This window comes from Gobius niger, assembly GCF_951799975.1.
Source record: "Gobius niger genome assembly, chromosome: 4".
Lineage (NCBI taxonomy): Eukaryota > Metazoa > Chordata > Actinopteri > Gobiiformes > Gobiidae > Gobius > Gobius niger.
The window spans coordinates 28,735,207-28,761,616 of NC_136855.1; the positions used below are offsets into that span (position 1 = coordinate 28,735,207).

A 26,410-nucleotide genomic window follows, 5' to 3' on the forward strand; every position below is an offset into this window, starting at 1 on the left:
AGTACAATCCAAGGCACTCTTCCTACATCAGAATGTTCTATTAGAATAAGTCACTTCTTGAGAAAGGTGTGTCGTAGCCGATAAGGGTAGAACAAACCAGCTTTTAAATGATTTTGAAACTCGTTAGCCCATAATAAATGCTTTGTTAGAAAATAAAATACACAATTTAGACGCTGGCAGTTCTTGAGCCCTTGTATTTTTCTCAATTAGGTGTTTGAGTACAGATTATTTCCAAATGTGTTGTTAAAATTATGATCAGTGAGTTTTCGCAGATTCATACTCATGGCTCAGGAACCTCCAGAGGATGCCCAGACCTCAGCTTGAGAATGGCGGCCATAGAGCGTAGTCTTTACTGGCCAGTCTGGGACACATAAAGCAGAGAACCAGTACTGGAAAATGTGCATATGGTTTCCTTTATTTTGTGTTGGTTTTGAGCTGTTACTCTCCTTCAACATTGGGAAATTGAAATGTTGGCTGTTATTGTCACTGATTACTTGCCCTTCGAGATAAAAATGTTTCTCTTTTCTGTTTGTGCTGAGGATGTGCAAGTTACCTCTCCTTAATACGTTTCCATTTCCACGTAAAGTGCAACCTCACAAATCCACAGAGGTAGCAATCTGTGCCGTAGCACCGAACCCTAATTTCCAATCTGGGCTGTGGATAAGAGATGAGTTTTTAATGGAGAGAATGTCATGCCTGCTGGCTTGCACCCATCTCCTACAACTCATTTATGCCGGTGTCCGTGCTGTGCTTGTTAAAGCCGGGACCCTCCGTGCATAGCAAAACCTGCTGCTTCCTGCTCTCTGCATCCACTCCTGGCTCACAGATGATAACTGCAGGCTATGACTTCTTCCTGTGGCCTCTAGGCTATGCATGTGGCTGCCTTTGAACACATCTCTCCGCCCTTTCCTATTACTCAGCAGTAGTGGTCTGGCCTAACAGTCACTAGAAGGTCTCAAGGCTGTTGGTTAGCCTCGCTGCTGTCAGCCCTGCTGGAACGAGGCCTGCGGGGTAGCACTTTATAAGAGAAAGGGGGAAGCACCTTTAACCTCTGCCTGCTAGCACTCATGCCACAGCCCTGTCAGCACGGATGGGCCGCTGGGAAGACCACAGCTCTTCTGATTTTGTGGGATCAAATGCTCTATTATACGCTTTCATTGCTCCCCTGAAGGAAAGCGTCAGATTCTTTTCATATTATTCTTTTTCCGTCTTTGTCCTAAGGTGACGCCACATCAATTGATGCCTGAACAGGTTCTTCTTATTCTGAACAAAATATATCAACGCAAATAGGTTTATTTAAGACATAAAATACATGGAGAAACTATATTGTTCGATTACATTACAGCTTGATGATTTGTTTTGAACACATTTTGCAAAGAATAAACGGAATTCCAATTACACAGCAATAATGGAGTAAGCTACTCACCCACTAAAAGCCAGACATTTAACAACTCAGTGTTTGACCTGCAACATCAATCATAAATGAATACACCTAATGCATTAGCAGAATTGCTGCTGGTAATTGAGTTGTTTTGCTTATTTTCACGTGGTTGAGTATGCTCGGGCTGCAGAAAATTCGGTCCCGCATGCGAGTGTCTGCTCCATTCCTGCTAATATGTTAATAATAATGAGACCAACCAAAGTATTAACACAATAACAGGTATTGTTGTTAGAAAGATTGATGTAGTAGTGTTATTGTTCCATGGCATTTCATCTCTAATCTTATGGTGTCCTCTCTTTGCAGGGCCGGTGTGTTATCACAGTGCAGCTCACTGAGGAGGAGCTGGCTGTGGCAGACGAGGGGCACAAGTACTTCCTGCTCTTCAGTGGCAGCACACGGAGGCACCTGACCAGCACCCAAAGAAGTAGCCATGACACCCTGCAGGCCCTGTGTCCCGGTAAAAATCCTCTCTGCAGCTCACTCTCAGCTGGTTACTTACATACTTTTGTAAAGCTTAAACATTCATCATTATGTTAAAGATGGCAATTATTGGAGTTTTAGAAAAATATTAATGACTAATACATAACTTATGGATGTCTTGAAAAGAAAATGTTATAAATACTTTCCAAGAGTTTCAGCTGCCTCAGCTGTCTGAAGGGGCTGTGAGTAGATGTAACTATACTTACAGATTAGCTTTGCCTCACTGATTTTTCCATCAGAACAGAGCTCCAAAGAGCTGGGGTGGTGACCGACAAGAAGGTCGCAGGATAAAACTCTCATGACAGCTGAGAAAATCACTGCAGAGACACTACATTAGTCGACTTGATATAAGGTTCTAGCACAACTGAAATTTTAACAGTTTTTATAGGAAAGCACATAAATGAACATAAATTTCACCTAATGGTGTTCCTTCTGCATTTGCATATATACAGTATATTTTTTGCATGTGCATTATGGTTTGTACATCGTACTGCAGTGTGTTGTACATTAGTATTTTCTTGTTGAGTTACTCTGATTACATTACATGATTTCACTCTGGATCATACCAGTTCTGTGACTGAGCATGCTCTGAATATGCTCACGACATTGAGACAATGACTTACTGATATTAGACTTTTATATGCATCCTTTGTCCCGTTCCAAGCTCATGACTGCTGTGAGGCGGTGCTGGTTACTTTATGCTCCATCAGCCAAGGTGTGCTTCCAATCCCAGAGGACTGTGCTGGTCATGTGACTCCACTGGCAGAGCACCGCTTTTGTTTTGTCCAGGACCTGGCCTTTGATATGGCCCAGTTTCTGGTAAGTTACATTTTGCAAACCATAATATGTTCAGAATAATTAAATGTCCTCGTGTCTCACATGACTCCATAAAGCGCTGACCTTCAAACATTATAACTGCTGTTTGTGAACAGGTGAGCACTGCAGGGCGGACTGATGGCCTGGAGGGGGCGCTGTTGCTGGACGAGTGTCATATTCCTCTGAGGGAGTGTGAGCGCCTGGATGAGAGCTTAGCACTGGCTCTGCACCACCTCGTCCTGCCCCCAGGATGGAGCTTACTGGGGAGCAAACTCTCCAATAGCACAGGTGACACAGATAGTGAACCTTTTATAACGCATTTTTTTCTAGCACAAAAAGTGTCATGCAAATGCGCTCAAGGCAATATCATAGCAAAAACTAATATGGACTGACAGCTGGAGTATTGCCTTTACCTGAAGCTATTGTTATGGGAATTACTGGATTGATGCCTTCAGTTTCTGTCATAAGATAATAGTCAGGCTTGTCAGAAATCCAAGACTGATTTCGATAAAGCTGCCACAAAAATAGTTACAAAAAAGCAACAAACCGTATCTCATCCGATTATCTGTAAACAGCGTCCTACCGATAAGATATGACCCACTTGTTATTGTTGTGAAAAGTGGCCCGGTACGGATGGACACCCACAGACTCTTTTGCATTGAACTCAGCTGTCATGTTGTTGATGTGGAGGGCTGCTTCCCACTGCGGTGAGTGATGTATGCTCTAATAGGCAGTGCTTCACAATATGTCACCACTTCAATACGAGACATTCAGCTGCGGCAAACTGCGGGGAAGACAGAGGAGGGTGTCCGCGCTCGCCATTTATCAGACGTGTCAGGAGATGGAAGGCAGCAGACTATAGGTGCAGGTGACAGTGGCTTATCTGTCTCATTCCTCACGCTGCAGACATGAGCAGCCATCTTCAGAGGTTAGATGTATGGCACATAGGCACAAATGCATATCAGTTATCCAAACTGTAATTAATGTTGCTTAGAGGATATACTATAAAATTGCACTTTCAGTATGTTCATCTGCATTCGAGTTCTGACGAACGTTTGAAAGTAAAATGCAAAGGTCACATTTTCTATATTTTTACCAGGAAACCAGTAACAGTGTTTCCTGGTAATCTTTATTCTGAGTAAAGGTTGTGATTATACATACTATCATGCAGAATAAAGTTGAATGGCAGGTGTGTGTTCCCGTACATAATTAACATAATTACTATGTTATTACACTTTTATATAGCAGGCTATTTCCATGTTATTGCTCTACGCACAAAAGAGGACGTGCGCATGTGTGATTGTGGCTATCTGTTATTGTCCAGCATGTCAAAGGGAGAGTGGAGTGTTTTATGGTATCATTAGAAGCTCCTCTGATAAACACACCTGATAATGGACTTTAATTAAAATGGCCGGTGTTGCTTACCTTGGCTAAAATGAAACGGGGTTGATTTCACGCCGTGGATCATTATGCTGCTGGTCATTAGTTTGATAGTTTTATTATTGCATCTCGCTGTAGATCTTTCTAAAGGGCTATTTGACATGACGACAGAGTGTACTAACAACCCACAACTACCTCAAATATTCTGTTAATTAAACTCAAGCTACTGTGGCTCTTATCTGATCGGTCTGGCTAATGTTTTGTCTTCGTCTTGGGAGTTTGCTGTGGTTCATTATCCTCCAGTTTTCTGCAGTTATCGATCCTCTCCATTTGTGTCTTGTTCAGAGTTGGACCCTCAGGAGACGCTGCTGCACTTCTCGGCCCGGAGAGGCCTCCTTCAGGTTACTCAGTTCCTGCTGCAACAACCGGGAGCAAAAGAGGCCGTGCGACTCGCCAACCGACAAGGCCACACTCCTGCGGCCGTCGCAGCCTTGAAAGGACATGACTGCCTTCATCAACTCCTTATTAGGCAAGTGGAATGGTTGTGTGAATACTCCTTATTAAATCTATGATCTTTTGTTTTACTGAACTTTTACTGAACTGAAATCTTGAAGTATAAATCACTGTGCCTGGTCTGATAGTCTTAGAGCCTGATCTGATAGTCTAGAGCAGATAGAGAGAACAATTGTTAGTATTATTGTGTAAAATAGAAACAGCTTTTTGTGACTCTTTTGTGATACACTAAAGGAAGCATGACTTGCAAGCTGACTCGTAAGTGCACCCTGAGGTTGTTTCCGCGTTATGCATTGCAATTACAATTCGCTCTTGAAAAATGAAGACACTTGAAGCCTAAGCTAGTGACCTCAGCTCCAGACCTTGAAGCTAAAGTAAAGCATACACCCAAGATTACGCAAACGGATCCGCCTGCCTGGGAGGCGTCTAAAGCGTACACTACTGTCTTCATGAGCTAAAGCACAAGCCACACTTTCACCTTCGAAAGCAGCAGAGGGAGCGAGAGTTCCAGAACAGCTATAATTTTCGTATTGAGCGTATTTACATGACAACATTGCTCAAGAGCACCACACATGCTGAAAACATTAAACTATCTGCAGTTTCCCTTTGTTCATGAACATTGTAGTAAGAGATGCAAAAACACAGCTTTGTGAAGAGTGGGCTGAGGGGAAAGGGGGAGTACGGATCACGTCACTGTTAACTCGCTTTATTTGCAGCACTGTGGAGAGTTGGCCAATCACACCCGAGCCGTGTCTTGGTGATCTAAGTGTTTGTTTCACTACAGGGCTGAGAAGGACATAGAGGCGTGTAACAGGGCTGAGGCTGAGCAGCTGGTCTCTACAGACGCCCAGTTGGTTTGCCACCTCCCGCGACTCAACACGCACACTCTTACAGTGCGCACCGTACCAGGCCGCGACCCTCCAGGCCTTCAGAGCAGCGTGGAACAGCTGCTTCATTTGATATGTCATCTTCATGCCAAGGTGAGTCACGCCACCCTGCCCTTTGGCGCACTATCTCTGCCCATGTTGGCTTCACCCAGAAGCTTGGGCTGAACATTGTTTTTCTTTTCCCTGCCCTCCTTTTTTAACCTTGATAGTTTGTACAACCGGTGGAACACCTTATACAATCAGTGAGCTAGTAATTGATAAGGAAGCTAATGTTTTTCATCCTCCCTTCCTCTCTTCTGTAGGGAGTTTCTACACTAGAGCTGCAGTTTGACTCGCTGCACACGGCTTCTGACTGTTGTGAGGATATCGAGACTGAGATAACCTCAGTGGAGCAACTACACACTGCCACAGCACCGGAGTGCCTGGATAAAAGAAAACAAGGGAGTGGGAATGAAAACTCTTCAGTGGAAAGCAGCCAGAACAGCACGGACTGTGGACTTAAAGAGAATGGGAAGTCAGAAACAGACTGGAGCTTGTGTGGGGGGACCCCAGAGGTAGAAACACCAGAGGAACCTGGCCTTAGCCTCTCACAGGACTGGGTGTGTTGTGCTTCAAATGCTGGGAGTGATTACCAGAGAGCAGAGGAAGAGGGAAGGCCACGGCCAGTCTGCTCCCCTCACAGTCTGTGTGATAGGAGTGAAGCACAGGAGGAGACAGCGTGTGTGGGAACCGTGCCTCCAGCAGCCTGTGGCAAACAGGCAGAACACACTGATATCGCTGTGATCCAGGAAGGACAGGAGGCCACAGAGGGGAGAGATACATCTGAGCAGGAAACAGAGGACTGTGGGGACGGAACACAGGACAAGGAAAAGACCAAGCCCACTGAACTAAAAACATCTAGTGAAGTAATAGCCTCTTCCATCATGGGCCAATCTCCTTCAACTGAATCTTCGGACATGTCTGATACGTCAGACTGTGAATTACAGGACAGTTTCAAAGGGGAAGAGGGCACAGGTGAACCGAGTGTAAGTGAACAGAAGAGGAAAGACACTAAAGAGTTAACTGACTTTGCTTGTGCCCCGGGGGACCAGAGCCCACTGCTGACAGACTGCGGTGATGTAATCGGAGCGGTAGAGTGTGATAGTGCTTTTCCACCCCTCCTGATAGAGGGCCTCCATCAGGGGGAACCTCCACCCGACACAAACAGCCTGGAACAAAACCAGGAAACAGCTGGTAGGGATTATACTCTGGAGCAGCAGTGGGGCTTGACTCCAGAAACAGGTTGTCATTCTGGGAATTGTAGTGGGATATCAACTGGTGAGGAATATGTTCAGTGCACAGCGGATCCTCCTGCTGAAATTGTGCATAAAATTCGAAGCACAGACTCTCCAACAGAGGAACTAGACCACCTGGATGAAACATCTGCGTCTAATTTTCTTGCTGATAACTTTTTGGAACCATCGGGTCAAATTGTGCCTAACTCAGGAGAGACGTCACATGTGCATCTTGACTCGGAGATGGTTCATGTTTTATCCAGTGATGATGATGGCAGTTTTCTATCGGTGGGAAGCTCAACAACAGACATTTGTCATCGAACTGAACCAGCCTGCATTGACGGAGCATCGTCTGCACCATTCAGAACTGACGAACCACTTGTTGAAGAGTCTTGTGACAGCAGTACAGAATCGCTCACAATGGATATAGAGCCGTCGTCGGATCCTGCCATTGTCAATATATGGACAGTGCCCGACTGCAGCCAGACTGGCACGGAGCCTGGGCATCAACTGTCACCCAGTTCTCACACAATGGAGCCATTGATTGTTGAGGCCAAAGGAGGCGAACTGTCCCTCGAAACCTCCGCAGTGGAGCTGTCAGCGGAGCCACGGTCTGAGAACTTGGACTCTTCAGCTATAAAAACGGATGATAGTGAAAATGCTTTGAACAACAACCTGTTTACAGAAACCTCAGCATCAGAGGTTGCTCCAAGTCTTGCAATATCTAAATGTGACTTCAGCACTTTGCAAAACTGTGAAACTGCAAATAAAAGCAAAGATAAGGATTTAACAGAGATTACCGCAGCTGACGAGGAAGTAACAGATTCAGGGAATACCATTACATTATGCAAACTTCAATCCACTGTACTTTCTGACGGTCTGGATGGCATTTCAACCCAAGCATTTTCAGCCCAGTTAAACGTCACTGTGAGCAGCGAACCACAAACCGAAGAGGGATTACTGCCCCCCTCTCCAGACTGCATGGAACCCCAGAACAGCCCGATGCCAGGTGGGACGGCACTGATTTATTTCAGTCCCTGTATATGTTTGTTTTAGTCTTACATGTTTACGAACATCACATGGAGTGTGTTTATCAAAGTCTGCTACATGAACAAATATAGTAAATCAAATTAAGTCTGTCTCGTGAGATTAATGGCAACAACCCCACAAAGCTAAATGCAATGCATAACTCTGAGTATATTTGCCACACATGCTTCTCACTTGTGCTGCTTTAGTATATTATTTTACTAGGTCAAACGGCGATTGAAAGAACATACTGTACTTTTGTGAAGCATTAAAGACAATTCCTTTTAGTTGTGGATTGTGGCATAGGCTAGTCACACTTTTTTCATGCATTTTTGTTATTTTCTATCAAATAAGATACAGTAAAGCAAACCTGGAATGCCGGCTTTTCTTCATCAGTCACTGACTTGCACATACTTGCAAATAGGCACATTTTTAATAGTTATAAATAAATAATGGCATAGCAGGATAAAAATAAGGCTATACTCCTGTCCTCCAGTAGAATACCTCTAACTGCTATGATGTGAGTGCTTAATGCTGATTGCATTGTGCTGTATGACACTCAGATGTGGAGGATAAAGCTACAGGTGAAGAGTCGAATGACACGGCTGAGGAAGACCATTCTTCTTTAGTAAGTTTCCATTTCTCTCTTCATGTTGTTTCTCATGTTCAGTGGAGGCATTTTTTTGCTCAAACTTTGATATTGGGTTTTGATGCATAAATCCTCAAAAAGAACATGCCTCTTCGAATGTGTTTTTGCACAGTGCAGAAACGTGAGTTCTCTCTGCAGTCCACGGTGTGCATGCATTAGTCTGAAATGTTGCTGACTGACAGATTCCTCAGCAGCCAGAGTGCAGTGGTGATGCTTATTCCTGGGTTGTGGTCTGAGTCAGTGGCTTGTTCTGAATGCCAGATGTTGACTGCCACAGGGCATGCGTGGTGTAGAAGGCAGGGGTCCCCAGTAGAGGGCGACGTAGACTCAGCTGCTTCATCGAGGCATTCTCTCTCTCTCTGGGCCAGATGGAGATTTTAATGACCAGCCATTTGATCCTGTTGAATTTTCCTGTAATTTATATGATGAGCTGGCAATTGTGAGCCATCCTGATAAAAGCTGCATTTACCATGGCTGGGGAAAAACACAATGTTGTTAAAAGCAGTTTTAATTATTAGGCAGTCTTCTCTGCAATTAAATAAACTGCAGTAAATAAGTATTATTACACCATACACAAAAGCACAAAAGACATGCTTTTTAATAGAAAGTAGGAACAAAGATATGCACATTAGCTATAATGCCATTGCTATTACGGTTTAGTACATTTCAGTTTTGTTGCACAGAATAGAAGTAACTTAATGCCACTCTCTTTAACAAAGACATGGAAAAGAGCTAAGTTTTGCTTAGTCACAATTGTTTATAAGATGGCACATTCATTTACATTCTCTGAACATAAAAATGAAGCTGGTTTTAGTATTGAAAGAGAATGAATACATGATTCACTTATACTAATACCTGAAGTTTACCTAATAATTGCTTTTGTCACACTTTTATCACAAACTTTGTCTTAAAATGGATGAGGTTCCATACTGATGTTTCTAATGTCCATTTCCTGGAGTTCACATCACTGTGCTGCTGCTGTAATCATCAGTGCCTCGGTTTGAACTGTTTGACTCATAAGGCCCCTCTATGTTTGCTGTGATTTGCATACTATACAAGAAGTTTTTCCACTCAAAGGAAAGTGTTTGAAGTCCCCAGAAGTGATCATTACATCCACTGATAGAATGAAATGCAGGAAATTGTGTAAAATGCTGCTTGCTTTGACTTACTCACATTGATAGGAGAGGGCGAAAGGAGAGGCTGAGGAAAAGCTTGTGTCAGAGTAGTTGAGAGGCGACAGGGGGAGGAGAGGGAGGGCGTGAGGGGAGGAGAGTGGGCAGGAGTCTGCTTCAAGGCTTCTGTGCCCAGATGTGAAGCCTAGCACACCGCCTCATCCCTCCTTTCACCTCTGTCCTCTGGATTTAACTACTTTCACTACTCTGGGGACAATGTATGAGCGACACAAGCGGAGATACAGTCTGTGTGCCAAGGGGGAGAGAGCAGTAGACGTGGTTTTGATCAAGGTAGGGCTTGAAAGAAACTTTCTTTTTTTTACTAGAAGTAGCAGTAGTAGTGTTCGTGGAGTGCCAACAACTGTAATGAATACCGTAGCGAAATTAAATCTGTGTTGATTTGAAAATACAACTGAGGTTAAAATGCAATCTTACAAAGTTTTTGAAATACCCAAACAAGAAATAATTCCTCTCTGTTAGCCGCTATCAGAAGGACTTTCAAATGTTAGAAAATGTTAGAAATATCAGCAGGGTTATGTTCTTGTGTTGTAGTGACAGGTCTTGCAGCGGTGCACCCTGGGAGATAATTGCATGCTTGGGTTTATATTGGCCCTTCAAGCACACTGCTGATTATTTTGGTGGGGTGTGTAGTTTCTGATTTCAGGGTGCACCAATATGTTTGTGACAATGACACATTTGGCCGCTCTGAAAGCATGGCTGTTAAGAAACTTTCTCACTCAAGTATAATGTATTATACAGTAACAACTGCAAAAGTGAACTTATGAATACAATACACATACAAATAACAGTTACCATTGAAATACAAAAGTAGTGTATGTAAGTAATAACGGTGATAGTTTAAAGATCTGCACTCCCTGAACTTTCAAAATGAGACCATTATTATGCTTCTACATTGGCTACATTGGACTATTTTAGGCTCAAATGCCACTTAGCTTCAGTATATATAGAGGACCTTCCACTCTCTGCCTCTGGGACTTTTTACAGGTAGTGGTAAAGGGATATCTTGGGAAATATTAAATGTGGTTCTATTATAAAGCTGATTTATTCATCACAGGTGATAAGTCAGCACCCAAGGTTCTTAACTCTGCACTGCTTTCAATATGGGCGAACACAGTGGTGTTCAAACTTTCACACCACCAAGTACCATCTCATATAATATGTGACCTGGCTTCCACATGCCATCATACGATCAAAAAGATTAAGATCAGGACGAAACTGGGTTTTAAAACAGTGGGCTGGGACATTTTGTTTTCAGATTTAAAAACAAAACAAAAAAACAATAGCAAGGTGCCTAATTAAAAAGTCAGAATAAGTGCATGCCTTTGCCCTATAGTAGCAAGTGTAGAAGTGTCTTAAATTGATTACATGCTAAAGCTAGCACACAGCTAGAAGGTCACTGGTTCGATCCCCGGCCAGAGGGGGCCGTTCTGTGTTTGCATGTACTCCCCATGTCTGTGTAGGTTTCCTCCAGGTAAAAAAACATGTACAATAGGCCAGAATGAATGTAGTGTGTGTGAGTGAGTGAGTGGCACAGATGGCACAGACTGGTAGCCTCGCTTCTGCCATACCACCTTTGCTATGCCCAATCCCATCAGACCTTTGAGAAACTTGGTTATACAGGCTTATAAAGCGCAATACAAGTGTAAGTTATTATTATTATTATTATTATTATTATTATTATTATTATTATTATTATTATTATTATTATTATTATTATTATTATTATTATTAAAAGTGTTTTTTGCATTTTTGCCATTAAATACATCACAATGTGGTGTAGGGGCCATAGGTTATACATGGACTTCTTTTGTTTGTTCGGGTTGATTTGTCCTAATCTTAAAGGGACAGTGGCGCAGATGGTTGAGCAGGTCGTCTCGTGATTGAAAGGTTGGGGGTTCGAATCCCGCCTCCTGAAGGTGCACACCGCTGTTGTGTCCTTGGGCAAGACACTTCACCCACCTTGCCTCCAGTGTCTGCGTACATTGGTGTGTGAATGGGTGACTGGATCCTTGCTGCAAAACGCTTTGAGTGCCTTGTAGGTGGAAAAGTGCTATATAAGTTGAGACCGTTTACCAATCCTTGTTTTGTTTTTTTAATTTGATTTAGTTTAGATGATGCTGAACAAAAGATCCTCTGTTTTTTATTAAACATTGACATTGATGAGTGGTGTGTCACATAATTGTCTGCCATGGGGATAATGCACGCTGTGACACCTGGAAGAAAAAGAGCGTGGGAGCTACAGAATAAAAAAAACATCTCCAAAGTGGATTGCTCTGGTATATGCAACCTTTCCTTGGTACATTGTCACTTACTAAACTTGCTCCTGATGTCAGCGCCTATTTTTCTCCCGCGGGTGCAGAGGGCAGATGAGCGTGTGGGAGAGACGAGAGCGGATGAGAGAGAGGGAGAGCTGGAGTGAGTGATCTGATGTTGGCGGATGGTGGGAAACGGGCTGAGCGCGACTAACGGTTTCCTTTGGATTCAGATGGAAACAGGCACAGTGCCAAATGACTTCATTGCAGCCACTATTTCACATCCCAGCGTCTCCTCTGGCCCAATTCGCCAAATGCACCATCACAAGGGCACAAGCTGTGAGCAAGCATGTCAATTTAAAGGATACTACGGGACAATGAGGTCCCTGCAATGCTCAAAATAGCCAACCGAAACCCCTAAGCACACTGTTTAGGAAGCAGACAGGAGCAATGACACAGGCTTTGTCTTATACAGCTGCTTTATGCGGCCAGCGAAAAATGTTCAGCTTCTAGCAGTGCACGTGTGAGCTGCAGAGAAATGTTTGTATTTACCATTGTTCTCTTTGTCCACACTGCTCACAGCCCCAAAACAAAACACCACCTAATAACATCACTTGTGATGGAAACTCCTGTAGTGTACTCTCAAGTGTCTGACCTCTTGACCCCTTTACTAAATTGACATGGCTGCTTTTTAAGAGTAGACTCCACTGTATCAATTTCTTTCGGGAGCACCTGGCTGGTAGCTTTCCTTCCTTCTGCTGCCACTATGTTTATTACTTGTCTTTCATCTCAAATTCTCATTTCTAAACCAGATGTGTTTTTTACTGGGTGCAATTTAGATTCCCTCGACACTACAAAAATGCACAGGGGTTTCTTGAAGCTGCCTTTTTATATATATTTTTTTAGGAAATAGATTTCTATTCACCCATGGAGGCATGCACTTCTAGTTCATTATTTATTTAGCAGGTATTGGTAATTGTTTTGTTTGACATGTAAACTGTAGAGCTACAGTTCTAGTATGCAATTCATGGCCCAAAAAGTTACCAATATTAAAGACAATGAATATGAAACAGAATATGGTGCCAACAGCAAAATATGATGATATAAGTAAGTAATATTATCTCAGAAATCATCTAAACGTTTTATCATCAAATCCTGGAAACATCCAGTTATTCCTCAATTTACCAATAGTTTCAATTTTAGGAATTTGATTTCTGGATATTTACAAATATGCTTCTGCTTTTATTCACATTTCATTATGATTAGGACTGAAAAAACTATCCAATTACATTTACCTGTCACCCCAAAATAATAAATGAGCCCGAACAGTTTTCAGTGACGCTTTGGTGTTTTTAAGTTATCTGATGTTCCGCTGTCACTGCTCTCCTCTAAGATCCTCCCAAGTTGCCTTTTGTAATTTGTTACAATCACTGGCATCGCCTGAGTTCTGTACAGGAGCCGGAATTGGAGTGAGTGTGTGTTTGTGTGCGCTGGCGTCCTCTGTGACCGTCTAATCTCCCCTCGTCAGCATGTTTGTACTCCTCAGTGGGCCCTGTTTGATATCTGAACGCAGCTGTGGAAAAGCCAGTGTGTGCACTTAGTGTGTGGGGGATTTCATTTAGCTGCAGAGAGGTGGAAACACTGTATAATGTGTCCAAAGGCACGCAGCCTGAGCACTGCTACAAAGCGGTTGTTTCTGCGTTTGCTGGAATGTTGCGATGTGTGAAAGCCACTCCCATTTCTAAAAACAAAATAGCGTTTCATTCGCGGATTCCTGAACCCTTCTCAGTGGCATGAGACAGAGGATTTTGTTTATTTTCCCAAAGGCAATCAACTTCACGCTGTTCATTCGCGCTAAACAGAAATTATTATTCTGCATTATAATTGTGTCCATGGCTCTGGGGGCGCATAGCAGAGTGCACTTACTTAGCTGCACTTGAGCTGGTTGGTGGTTTGCATCCAGCTTTGTTCAGCACATACAGTCTTTGTGTCCATAGGCAAGACACTTCACCCCCTTGCTTTGCATGTGTGAGTGCAGTGTGCAACTGACTGGTGGTGGTTGGACAGGATATAGATTTGCAGCCATGTCTTTGTCAGCAGCTCCCGGACGAAGCAACCATTTTTAGAAATAAATTATGTTTATGTTAAAGGTGCACTATGGAACCTTTTTAGAAAAAAATAATAAGCATGATATTTGTGCGTAATTTACCTTTTTGTGACCCGATGGCTGTATGGGTGGTTAACATGGTGCCTTTGCTTTTCATCACAGTGGCCTCCGCAACGCTCAGCAGTGAAAACCTACCAGAAACTCTAAAAACAATTGATCCAGCAGCATCTTAGAGGCCACTGTGATGGAAAGCAAAGGTGTCACAATAATTACTATGTCGACTTATCGTTCAATAAATAACACATAAACGATGTATTTTTGATACTTTTATTAGCATTTCCCCCCTGTTTTTCTTTGTAAAATTTGATTTCCAACTGAAGCAAATTCAGTTACACCATATTTCATTTTTATTGTAGCTTGTGTGGTATTTTAGGATATGTTGATGCACTTTTAGAACAAAGGTTTACTGTCATGCCTGAGAGTTGACAGCATCTAGTATCGTTAGAGTCAATAATATTGTTTATCGCGATACTTTCCTGCCTCAATATATCGAAACTTAAAATTTGTTATCGTGACAGTGCCATGCTAATCACTGGGTCACTCAAAAGGTCAAATACGCACAAATACATTTTTTTCCACATAAAAAGTTCCATAATGAACCTTTAAGTAAACAAAATGAAAACAAAACAACTGTTATATGGGGAAAACACACTTTTGACATGGAAGACTGAAAAAAGTGGGCATGCATCCAACTGAGTTGTGCCTGAGACGTAAAGCGTCCAGTCAACACATACTAATGGCTAAAGGCACTGAGATATTTTAACTTGTGCCACGTTCATCACATTTAAGACCAATCTGAAAAACCTGGCTCAGGAGGAACCTGACTGTTTGAATTATGTGGATGACCTTTGAACTGTTATTATCTTTTCTGCTGTGTATGTTTACATTTTGAATGAATAAATCTAAATAGATACTCACAGTGCTCTACATAGACAATGAGAACCTGCATGTTTAACCAAGAAAACATTTTAAACTTAAATCGGCCATGGGGTGCCATAGTGTTCAAACACTATGGCACCCCATGGACTGAATGTGTTCAAACACTATGGCACCCCATGGACTGAATGGCGATTTTAGTTTAAATGAGTTTAAAGAAATATGTGAGTGCTTCTGTCTGGATATATGAACTGCTGATGTGCATTTTTTCTAAGATACTGTAATATGTTGCATTAGAAAATAAATTCATTTTCATTCTGCTTGAGCCAAGAATTTTGAGGCATAGGGCAGTACAATCAAGCCAGAGTAGTGTCTTCAACCCGGCTTCTCAAACATGCTCCGCTAAAGTAAAACAGCGCATCAATATATTTAAAGTTGTGGTTTGTCCAAGCACCACATTTGAAGGCAGAGCTCGCCGTCTTTATCCTGATTCCTCTGCTGGAGCTCATAAAAACACAATGAGATTTCTCTGAGGCCAAAAATCTCCACATTCAAAGCTGCCACTCAAAACCGCACAAGCAAAGCCCAACTGCAGCCTATATCGGTGTTGCGTGCTCGCGAAGAGGGGCTGCCTGTGGCTTTTTGTTGCGTTAACCGCTCTCCCCCTTCAACAGACATGCCGTTGTATATTGTCGCAGACCGCAGAGGAAGCAGTGCACTGGGGTTGTGTGTTTTTTACTGACCACAGGCTTTCTGACAGCCTCAGTGTCGCTATCACTGTAATGTTTTTTTATCTCGAAGGGAATATACTCGGAGAAGAAGCCATAAACTGACCTCACTGCTCGCTGTTAGCCGTGTTATTGTTGCCTCCCATCCTGTGCTGTGAGTAGCACTTCCGAACAGCCACGCTCGGGCTGCATCATAATTTCTTTGTGGGTGACGATCACATGTTTGCAAGGGCTGATTCACTGTCTTCCTGTTTCTCTTGCAGATCCACCGAGACAGAGAGGCGACTTTTGGGCCATGCGACTCTCAGCAATCAGGTAAGGCTAATGCTGCAGTTAATATAGGACACTTTCAATCATCAATATTGTGCATTTATACTTAGTAGAATGGCGTGTGTGAAGATGGCCTGGTTTCAACTCCCAGCTTACTTTCTTATCAACAACTTGATCTTTCATATTGTTGCTTTTGTGCGCGTGATAAAGCCCAGATTTGTTTTGTTGACAGATTTAACGTGAATATTGGAGGATAGCGGCTTCACTGACGCTCTTTACTATTACATAATTTGCACAGCTTATTGACACTGCTATAAAGCATCTTGAGACTTGTTTTGTCCTACGTTTTTGCTTGTTCTAGTGTCAAAATCAAATTAAGACGTGAAAGGGTCTATTATAGAGCTAAATTGCATCTAAACTGGGTGTAAGCCAGATCCATACCAGTGAAACACCTAACTTAATCTCTTACCCCCCCCGCCTTAGCATCGTCTCCAGTTCGACTTCACCCAAGTAAAACTTCTTGACTGGAGAGAAACAGTGTAATGCCTCATTTGAAAGAAAACTGATTGTAACTTTTTTGTTGTGTTGTTGCCACGGTTTTGTCGCTCTTTTGTCACTTTTTGTCATGTTTTTGTCGCTTTTCTATTGCGCTATTTTTGCTTTTACGGCTTGTTTTTGTCGATCTTTTGTCACCTTTTTTTTTGCTATTTTGACACTTTTTGTAGATTTAGTTAAAGCCAAACTGGAGAAAATGTGTTGGGTTCAGGTGGGGGTTAAGAGGTGAAATACATTGCATAAAGTAAGCAAGTATCTCTAAGTATGTGAAATAGTATGTAAATTTACCGAGGTGATTATTTGTGTTCAGAGAGTATTATACTGTATATTTGTTTTCCGAAAATATACAGTACATTTACACACAAATTGACTGAAATTAGGTTGATTGAACGTTTTAATGGAAAGATGTAAGAAGTAAAATAAGAGCTCTTCTGTGTTGAAGGTACATTATTGTCAATATGCAGGTAGTTTGCGTCTCCACACGGAGGTACAGATTGTTTGGCCTGTAAAAGTCAGACGTCTTGTACCAGGTCAACAGTTCACCGTCACGTTGTGATCCCGGCGACTGTGACAGCTCCTTCATTAGAGGCTGTTTAAGAATCCGAAGCCGCTGAGGTACAGCAGTCGCTGCGGGGGGTCCGCGGATGCGCCGAACGGTGTCAATGTTTCCTTGAAAAGTGTCAAGTTTAATTTATGCCACACATTCATGCCTCTGGTTTACACGGGTGGCTGTAATGTTGCATTTGCCATGCCTTGTTTAGCGCAGCTCATGCAAGTAACCCTTATTTATAGAGGAGGAGACTCTGGGTGTGCCGACGGTTCAGGCGAAATGATACAGTTAGAAAACACAGACATGTCAGCGGAGGTGGAAATTACATCTATTTACTCACCGAAAGCATTCACTTGTAGAATGTTTAGATGCATGAGGTAGTCTCCTTTCGTTGACTTTTCTCTTTTGGTGGTTGGCACTGCAAATCACCAGTCCCCAATGCAGCGATTTGCTTGTCACTAAATAACTCTGTGTAGTGCTGCTTTCAAAAGTGCTCATGTGAGTTTGAGCTTGTGCGAGTAGCTGTAATTCTCTGCCAATGAAAAGTCGCCAGAGACTTAAACCTTAAGTGTTAATAATGAACCCAAATATGTCTTGCGCCAAAGACAAATATACAAGCCGTTGAGGATGAGTGGCGATACGATCTGCACTTAAACAGAACACTAAAGGTGGCCTCGAGTGGCAACTTATCTCCTGGAGCAGCAGCAGTAGCTTACTGGAAGGTGCGCTGAACACCACTGAGGGACGCACTTCCGACCGGCTCATTTATCTTGCACCTCATTCATTGTTCACACCTCGGAATATATCTTCAGTGTGTTTTTGTCTGTTCTATTCATCTCCACAGCACACATTGCACCACATAGTCTGGTATGCAACTAAAGTCAGTGCATTAATAAGCACACAGAATACATTATTTGCAGAACTTGACCCTGTTTTAACTTCCATTTACTGTAGAGGTTCCTCTTTCACTAACGAGACTGGGAGACACAATAAAAACAGCTACTGATCACAAGTAAGTTTAGAGATTAGATGCATTCAGCTGTTAAGCAATTAAATGTGTTGTTGATCTAGTTAAAAGTTCAGGTTAAAGACAGCAAGAAGGAAACATTGCATTTCTAATACCTCCGATGCTTTGTTTAATTGATTTCCAGCTGTTAAAGTTTAACATATGCTTGGATGCGCGAATTGATTTAAAGATAGTGTGGCCTTGTTTTTCTGTTTTTGTCGGCATTGTCTGATTCATGGCAGGTTTGGGATCAGTCGCCTAAATAGTGAGACAGCCTGGTACTGCTCCCATTGAAAGCAGCTTCAAGGCGGGATGAACAGGCATAGTTTACCTCCTCATTATAAGTGAAGAGGCAGCTATAGATCACTTCCAAATCCAGGAATGTGCCAGAAACCTCTTTCTATACCCTGCACCCTGCTGTGATTGGTCTGGACAGTTTTGGCTGGAGAGAAATCTGATTTCTGTGGAGGAGTACAAGTATGAGTTTTCTGTAATACATGGTGTAGGGTGGCGAGTCAGGCTATGGATCTGCACAAGGGGCACACTGTAGCTTTTTCAGGAAATATTCTCTATTACAGAAGAGTAGCCAAAGTATTTGCTCAAGTAAGAGTGACACTACTTTGAAATATTCTTACAAGTACTGTACAAGTGAAAAGTAGTGACTCAAGTAAATACTCAAGTAAAAATAAAAAGGTACTTTAGAGAAAATATGACTTGAGTACTGTGAATACTGAGCAACTGTTTTAACCTTGTTACTCCCCGCCTTAACCTAGGGCATTTTCTCCAGTTCGGCTTTACTCAAATCTAAAAGCTTCTGGACTGGAGGGCAACAGTGTAATGCATCATTTGAAAGCTAAGGCCTACAAAACTGACTTTTTGTCACGTTTTGGTCACTCTTTTGTTGCGTAATGTAAAAGTCTGATTTATATTTCAGTTGTGATAAATTACAAGAAAACAAAACATGTATTAATGTGAAAATCCTAATATTTCCAAAGAAAATACTATAAAAATGTATATGTAAAACTATAATACAATGTAGTTTATCAGTCATCAGTATTAAAATTATATGTTTATGAAAAGCGGCATGTAATAACAGCAACCAGTTATTTTATTTATTTATTTATTTATTTGATACGGACAAAGCACAATAATGAACATCTGCATTGAAACAACAAAAACAGACGTAAACATATAGCCACAGGGCTGATTTACATCCGTAGTCCCTAGGCAGATACAGAAATACAGAATGTATAACAAAATGAATGAGCACAAGAAAAGTAAAAGAAGAGTCGCTTAATGGTCACAAGACTGGTTTGCTTTAAGCCACACTTTGAGTTTGGTTTTAAATATAGGAAATGTGGGACATTCCCTGATAGTGAGTTAAAAGCAGTGCAGTACATGCTGTTGTTTTGATTTTGGACAAAACATCCAGCTACAACATGGCTTCACAAATCACTGCTTCTCTGTTACAATCCCAAATGACTAAAGTGAGCAAGCAAAAAGTAGAAAATGCCATCATGGTACTAACCAATAGCTCATGCTGTCTCCCTGAGCTAACCTTATATAAATGTGGCACCTATAGTTAACAGTCAACTCAATTTAAATATAAGCTGATTCATATTCAGGGTGCAGAGGCAGCCACCCACTGACTCATCAGGACTTTACAGCTGTTAGCTCTCTCTCTGGGCAGGAGTGCCGTATAGGAGTGTGTGTGTGGCTCTGTTTAAAGAGATACTGGGAGACAGCTGTCAAAGCTCACAGTCTCTTGCTAGTTTTGGGGAACAGGTGTGAGGGGCGGGGTCTCTCAGATCTGCCACCGATCTAAGCCAGTCTTCAAACACATTTACATCTTGAGCCCTGACACTTAAACTGTGGATTTTACAGGCTTTTTGGAGTTTAAATATGTGGAATAAAGTCTAAAATGCTTTATCATCAACTCGCGGCTTCCCCAGCCTCCAGTGTAAACGTTGTCTCTGGTCCTGAGGTCAAAGGTCAGTCTTTTGTGTTCAGCGTGTCTTGTTCTACATTTGGCTTTTGATCACATTTTCAAAGTGTGCTGTTGAGGAGAAATTGTAAAGTATATTATATATTTGCTACTATGCATACAGAAGTGTAAAATAGCTAGAAAAAACATGTAATTGAAAGAGGAACTTTATGTGTTTTCTCAGAACTACAATAGGACTGCCCATTAAATCTAAGTGCGATGTTGAGATCTTCCATCTAAGTTATCTCTATTTTTGTTCCTTACAGAGACTAAAATGGTAAAAAAAAATGTTGTGAAGAAGTTAAAATGGCCAGTTAAGGTCTCATCTTCCTTTTTTCCCCGTCTAATTTAGTGTTGCTGTTGACAGACTAACTTGGAAAATACTGTATTAAGATTTTGAAATACAGTATCATAAGGATACCATTATTGCAACATAATGATCAAATAGAGTGTTTTTTCCCTCTAAATGTGCCTTCCAAATGTAATGTGAAGCTGCTTTGTCCTACTCATTGTTCAGGGCATCATTTATTCTTCGTGTCTAGTCATTTCCTCTAAGCCATGTTCCATTTGACCTCTCGGAGCACGAAGTCATGCCCCGCCGCTCCACGCAGCCATCAGTATGTACTTGAGCATTTGTGAGGCTTGTGTGAGTGGTCAATAGCTGCCTGTCAGTCACCCCATTGCAACAAGCGTGTTTGCTCATGTGTTGTGTTGAAGGCTTGCACTGCCCAATGGACTTCCCACTTCCCAGTGCTGCTGACAGAAGCTTCATGTCAGTTTAGGTTTGTTAACAAGAATTTACAGACTTAGTTTTGTTGTGCGTCTGCTCCTATAACATAATGTTTGGATGGCCAGACATAGAGGGTGCACACGCCCACAAAAAAACACAACAGCGTTTCCTCTTGTTGACATAATTGCTTAGAACGGTCATGGGGAAAAAATACTGACTTCCTCTTTCTGGCTAAAAAAGACTCCAGAAATGATGCATAATAACAAACTTGGCAAGTGATGTCACAGAGTTGTTTTTGGCGGAGGGCTAGAGTGAGCCCACTGTACTTCATCAGGGCTCAGACCTGCTCTTTAGGCCGGAATGTTATCAGTACATGTTCATGGTGTGTGAAATGCCTTACAAGGAAAAAAAATGAAAATAACACAACTATGTCTTTCAAAAATACATCTTTTATATAAAGTCATCATAACATTTTAAGTTAATGATTTTGTTTATTTTGCAGTTTATGAGGTTATTTTTATTCTTATAAGTTAATTGGTTTGCAGGGAGACAAGTTTTGGAAAAAAATATTCATATTTTGGAGCAAGGAGTCAATCTCATATTGAGGCAAGCAAATTAAATCTGCACAACTAATCACAGTTCAATTGAAATCATTTTTTTTTTCATTGGCAAATTATATGAACTGTTTCTTTTGGCAGTACAAAAAAATCCGGTCTCCATTGGGTCTTATTATCCATAAAACATGCCAACTCTATAGATTATGTCTCTACAAATGGAAATGCATGTGATACCGGTACTTATTATAGTTAGGAGTTTATCTTTCAGTATCTCTTCTGGTTTAAAGCAGTACTAATATATATAAGTAACTCATGCCCCTAGAGGCCATAAGCGCCACTGCAGCTGTCGTAGCATATTGCGTTTTGTTACTCATTAATTGTCTGTGAGAGTAAATACTACGCTGACAGAAAAGGCAAAGGGAGAGAGGGATGTTGTACATCCAATTACACAATGGAGATCATTTTTTCCTTGGCTGTAAATACTGTTTAAGTGGCGCTAGCCCCCCGTTAGCCTGTAAGCTTCTTTTTCGTGATTCCATTATTGTGTATTGGTGGCACCTACCCGGAGGCAGCAAAGTTGCAATTGTGGTTTTCTGGCCAGAGACACCGGGGGCAGACGAATGACCCCCCAATCATCCCATTAACACTTGTGTTACCCCCAGAGGGATTACGGAAAGGATTTATTAAGATAAACAAGTTACTTAGTACTGCTTTAAAATGTGGCCCGTGAACTGAATCTCCTAATTTTAAATCTATTCGCATGCAGTAATATGAATAACTTAGTCTCTGGTACCAAATAAAAATCGGACTTTCAAAATATTCAGTTGCGACAAACAGGGTATAAATTATAAATGCTGTGTCTTGTCTGCACAATTGGATTTCTGAATGCTTAGTTTAGAAATCCAAGTCAAAGGAAGTGCAGCAAGAAATGTCACCTCTAATTGGCCCCATAGTGCATAATGGTACATGCAAAAACACATAAGCAGCCATTGTTTACCCACCGGCACAAACAGCTTTGGCCGGGACAGTTCTCCATTGATCTGCTTGGCTTTCACACCTTCTCACATGTCTGTTCTCACAAGTCCGTGCTCTCTACAGAAAGGCTAGTATTACAGCGGAGAGCCTGAAACCGAGTGAGCTGTTTGGGTGTTCACTTTTGCATTTTTAAAAACCTGCAATGCTGTGTTGTTCTGTCTTTCAGAATCCTCCCGGTCCTTTGTACTGCCAGCCAGGTCCAACAGTGCTTCAAGCTGCCCACCCACATATCACAGAAACTCCGGGAGTGATTTAGAGAGCTTCATCACTGCAGAGCCTGGATACGACTTCAGAAAGGTCAGACGATTATGCTGCGCACATACATAATGACCTAAACATCCACAGGCGATGTACACGCATGTGTCGCCTCAAGAATATTTGCGAGAACTCTGCATTTTTCTACATGTCTGCCTTACAATCAAGCCGCCTCTGTCTAAAGCCCATAAGAGATATATGCGTTAATCATTATTTAGCTCTAATGTTAAAAGGTCAAACAATGTGAATGATTTTAAGAATGAATAATAAACCAGTCCAGTCATTGTAAAACCTTCTCAAAAGTCTATATTGTTTCTTTTGTCACCATACTTTTGGGGCATCCATCCACAAATCTGCACTTCGAAGCACAAAACTATTTTCCTTAAACCAGTCCTTATGGGATTATGTACTGTATATGCAATCTCAATTATAATTTATCTGTATCCGGAGGCTGAAACGACAAACAATTAAAATAGCTGAATACCCACAGTTGTTTGCTGCTGCTGGGCAAGTGCGTGCCTTGCTCCCTGCTGCTGTAAGCTTTGTTTAAAGCAAGAGTCCCTATGGTAAAAGTCAAGAAGTGCGCACTCCTCACCGTCTATGTCTTTGATCTGGTGGTGACATTAATCATATATCCTGTTAAAAACAAAAATGAGTAGCGTGTCACCTGCGGAAAGCATTATATATCAGCAACAGCAATTGTGTGGAGAGTATAAGCACTGCCTGACGAGAATAACACTATTGCAAACAAATAATACATTTCTTTTCACATACAGTAATTGTAATTGTATCAACTTGTCCTGTAGTAGCTCGCTTCATAGCCTCTGCGCCGTTGTGCTCAGCCCCTTTGACCCGCTCACACACATGAACCCAGCTCTGGGTCTCCCACAGGAAGTTCTGGCTGCAGTATGAAGCCGATCTTTCATTCACATCCTCCAACAGAAGCTTCTTTATCCACAGCGCTCACTGCAGCTGCTAGCACAATAAAGCCTGTTAAAGTCACACCTACATTTAGCTATTAATGGACTGTTTTTAATGTGGCTGCACATGCAGGAGTCTTTCCCACATGTCTAAAAAGCTCCTGCTTACATATCAGCCTTGGGTCATAATCGAATTGTCCCAACATTTCAGTAGTCATTTAAGAGAAATGTGACTGATGATGGTGAAGTTGCCATAAAGTGGTTGTAGATAATTAGACTTAAAGGGATACTTTATTAACTTTTTTAATTTTTCTTATTCATGCAGTCCTTATATTTGACGAGTTTAATGGTGCTAGGCTAGTGCTAGGCTAGTGCATGTCTATGGTAACTAGTCGCCTGCATTAAAAACAGTCTGACCCAAGCACAGTGCACCTGAGGCAAATCACTAGACTCCAGACTACCGATATAAATGTCTGTGTTATATATATATATATGTTATATATATATATTTTTTTAAATATAACCATTTTGCATTTAAAAGAACTTTGAGCAGCATCAACTGGTTGTAAGCTACGCAGTGGTGGAGTGATCTGCTAGGTTACCGGATCTACAGTAGTTTGTTTACCTGCGGCCGGCATTACTACACGAGGAATTCACAAAGGAGCTTTCTACAAATCAGATATGGCAATGTTTGGAGGACTACCCCATGATTTTGAAGAGGTTTTAATGCAAGCTACTAGTTACCACTACTAGTTAACTCTCAGGATAACTAGGAAATGAGGCCCTTTGTCAAAAATCCCGAAATATCTCTCTAAGTGTCACCATTTGGATCTCATTTTAAATTATTCTTAAGTAGTTTTGCAGGTTTACAGTACCAACTGCTCACTATGGAAAGCTGAGGCATAAAATAAGGCTTTGACTGTATCTCTGTTAGTAATCATTTTAATTGTAAGGCTTTTTGATGGCAAATGTGTAGCTGATAGATGTTTTGCATTCCTACAGAGCGATGAAGCAGTGACCGGAGGGGACAGTGCCAGCGAGGTGTCTGTCTCCTGCTCCTCCACAGACGACAGCGCCAGCATCGGGCCGTCCAGCTCCAGCCCTGAGGGGAGCCAGGGCCTGGGCTGCCACTGGAGTCCAGAGGAGAGTCTCAAAGCGGGGACTAACACACTGGACAGTACGGCCGGGGAGGCCGAGGAGGAGGCCAAAGACCGAGTGACAGAGGTGCCGCGGCGCTCCTGTCTGCTACGGAACAGCATCCGCTCCATATCCCCGCTGCGCCGCCACAGCTGGGGCCCAGGCAAGAACTACACTGGAGACGCCGAGATGAACCATCGCAGGTGAGAGCAAACGTTTGATCTTTCTGAACGCGTGTGGATGTTTTGGCATCCCTCACATGTCTGTCGTTATACAGCAGGTGTCAGCAGTGTTAGCGGGTACAGTGCCGTAGCATGTTGGTGTCACTCCCTCTGCGCCGTGTTCATATTTATCTTCCTGTAGTGAACAGCTGTTACCATTTGTCTGGTTGCGGAAGGGAGCTCCATGTACTGTGTAACCTGTGCAGATGTGCTCATACACAGACATGAGTTCAGCATGCTAGTGTTCTGTTTAGGAACACACCAGTGACATATGAGTTAACTTTATTTGTCTTTTTATAATAACAGCAATCACTAAATGCAGACAACAAAATGGAGCTTCTGAGAATCAGTACTTATTGGTAGTTTTTTTGTTCAGTACTCATCATTTTCTAACTTATAACTACATTTCTGCAGAGGCTCCAAGATAAAAAAGTATACAATTGAATACACTGAGCAGATGTACTGTCCACTGTCCACGTCATGTTGCCATACAACTTTTTGCCTCAAATACTACAACAAGTACTTTGTCCACTACTGGATGTCCCTTTACCGCAGTGTGTTCACTACGTTTGAATCACTTATCTTGAATTCATGGTGTTTGACTCTACTGCCTGGGCACATAGAAAACTGATACAAATTGCTTGATCATAATGTCAAATATACAATATCGCTTTTTCATGCATTGTTAAATTGCTGAACAAAAGACACTTTGTCTCTCTTTGAGTGTCATCCATCTCAAACCCACAGATGCTAATGTCCATTGCAGTAGATATTCCACCCACTGGAAAGATTGAAGTCCCATCATTGACATGAAATAATGAATCCTTACTCTGTGTATGACCCAGCACTTCCTGTCTCTTTGCAATTCATCATTTGCAGCATCAAGCGTAGGTCTGGTCAGGGGAAGACGGCGTTGTACAGGAGAAGGTACCAATAAGTCATGCTCATCCTTTTGTGTTGTGTTGCAAGTTGTTCTGTGACGTGTTCCTCTGTGGTCGACCCCTCCATACTACTATGAAGACAGAAATGTTTACTCTATTCTTACATCAAAATTTGGTTATAGTTGTAGATCCAATGGCAAGTAAAAACAAAAAAAATGTCTCAAAGTGACTGTTTACGTTTCTGTCAAGATTTTGTGTATTATCTGTAAACTCACACTAACAAATATTATAGTGACCTGAACCAGGCATTGTTACCATCTCATGACAGTGATGTTTGTTGTCCTACCTGTGCATCACCCTTGGCACTTCTCCATCTCGACCTGTCAAACCCCTCCTCCCCCGTGTTAGCATGAGTGGCTGCCCTCCTGATGGCCCCCGCGGTGGCACTGTGAAATTAGATAGGCCCCTCAGGTACTGTGTGCTTGTGTGATTGTGTTTTGCTCTGCTCCAAGCACATGGCCTACTTTCAGCGGGGAATATTTACATGCTGCTTGATTTGCATGATTATGTGTGTGCAAATCTGGTGCGATGCAGTCAGTCAGCAGCTCTTCATGGTAAGAAGCTGTG

General features: G+C 42.1%; 1 protein-coding gene across 7 annotated transcripts in view; it reads left to right on the forward strand.

Moving 5' to 3' along the window:
- The window catches only part of akap13 (A-kinase anchoring protein 13), a 71,419-nt gene that overhangs the window by 20,082 nt on the left and 24,927 nt on the right, over positions 1 to 26,410 (forward strand). For 4 of the 7 annotated variants that reach the window (XM_079555873.1, XM_079555875.1, XM_079555877.1 and 1 more), the window contains exons 3-13: positions 1,745 to 1,898; positions 2,586 to 2,740; positions 2,854 to 3,025; positions 4,463 to 4,646; positions 5,415 to 5,610; positions 5,820 to 7,800; positions 8,381 to 8,445; positions 15,946 to 15,997; positions 22,536 to 22,666; positions 24,547 to 24,884; positions 25,782 to 25,829. In XM_079555873.1, coding sequence (XP_079411999.1) covers positions 1,745 to 1,898; positions 2,586 to 2,740; positions 2,854 to 3,025; positions 4,463 to 4,646; positions 5,415 to 5,610; positions 5,820 to 7,800; positions 8,381 to 8,445; positions 15,946 to 15,997; positions 22,536 to 22,666; positions 24,547 to 24,884; positions 25,782 to 25,829 — 3,476 coding nt within the window. Of the gene's footprint in view, positions 1 to 1,744; positions 1,899 to 2,585; positions 2,741 to 2,853; positions 3,026 to 4,462; positions 4,647 to 5,414; positions 5,611 to 5,819; positions 7,801 to 8,380; positions 8,446 to 9,817; positions 9,930 to 15,945; positions 15,998 to 22,535; positions 22,667 to 24,546; positions 24,885 to 25,781; positions 25,830 to 26,410 lie in introns of those variants that run through there. The other 3 variants (XM_079555874.1, XM_079555878.1, XM_079555879.1) reach the window with 2 other exon arrangements.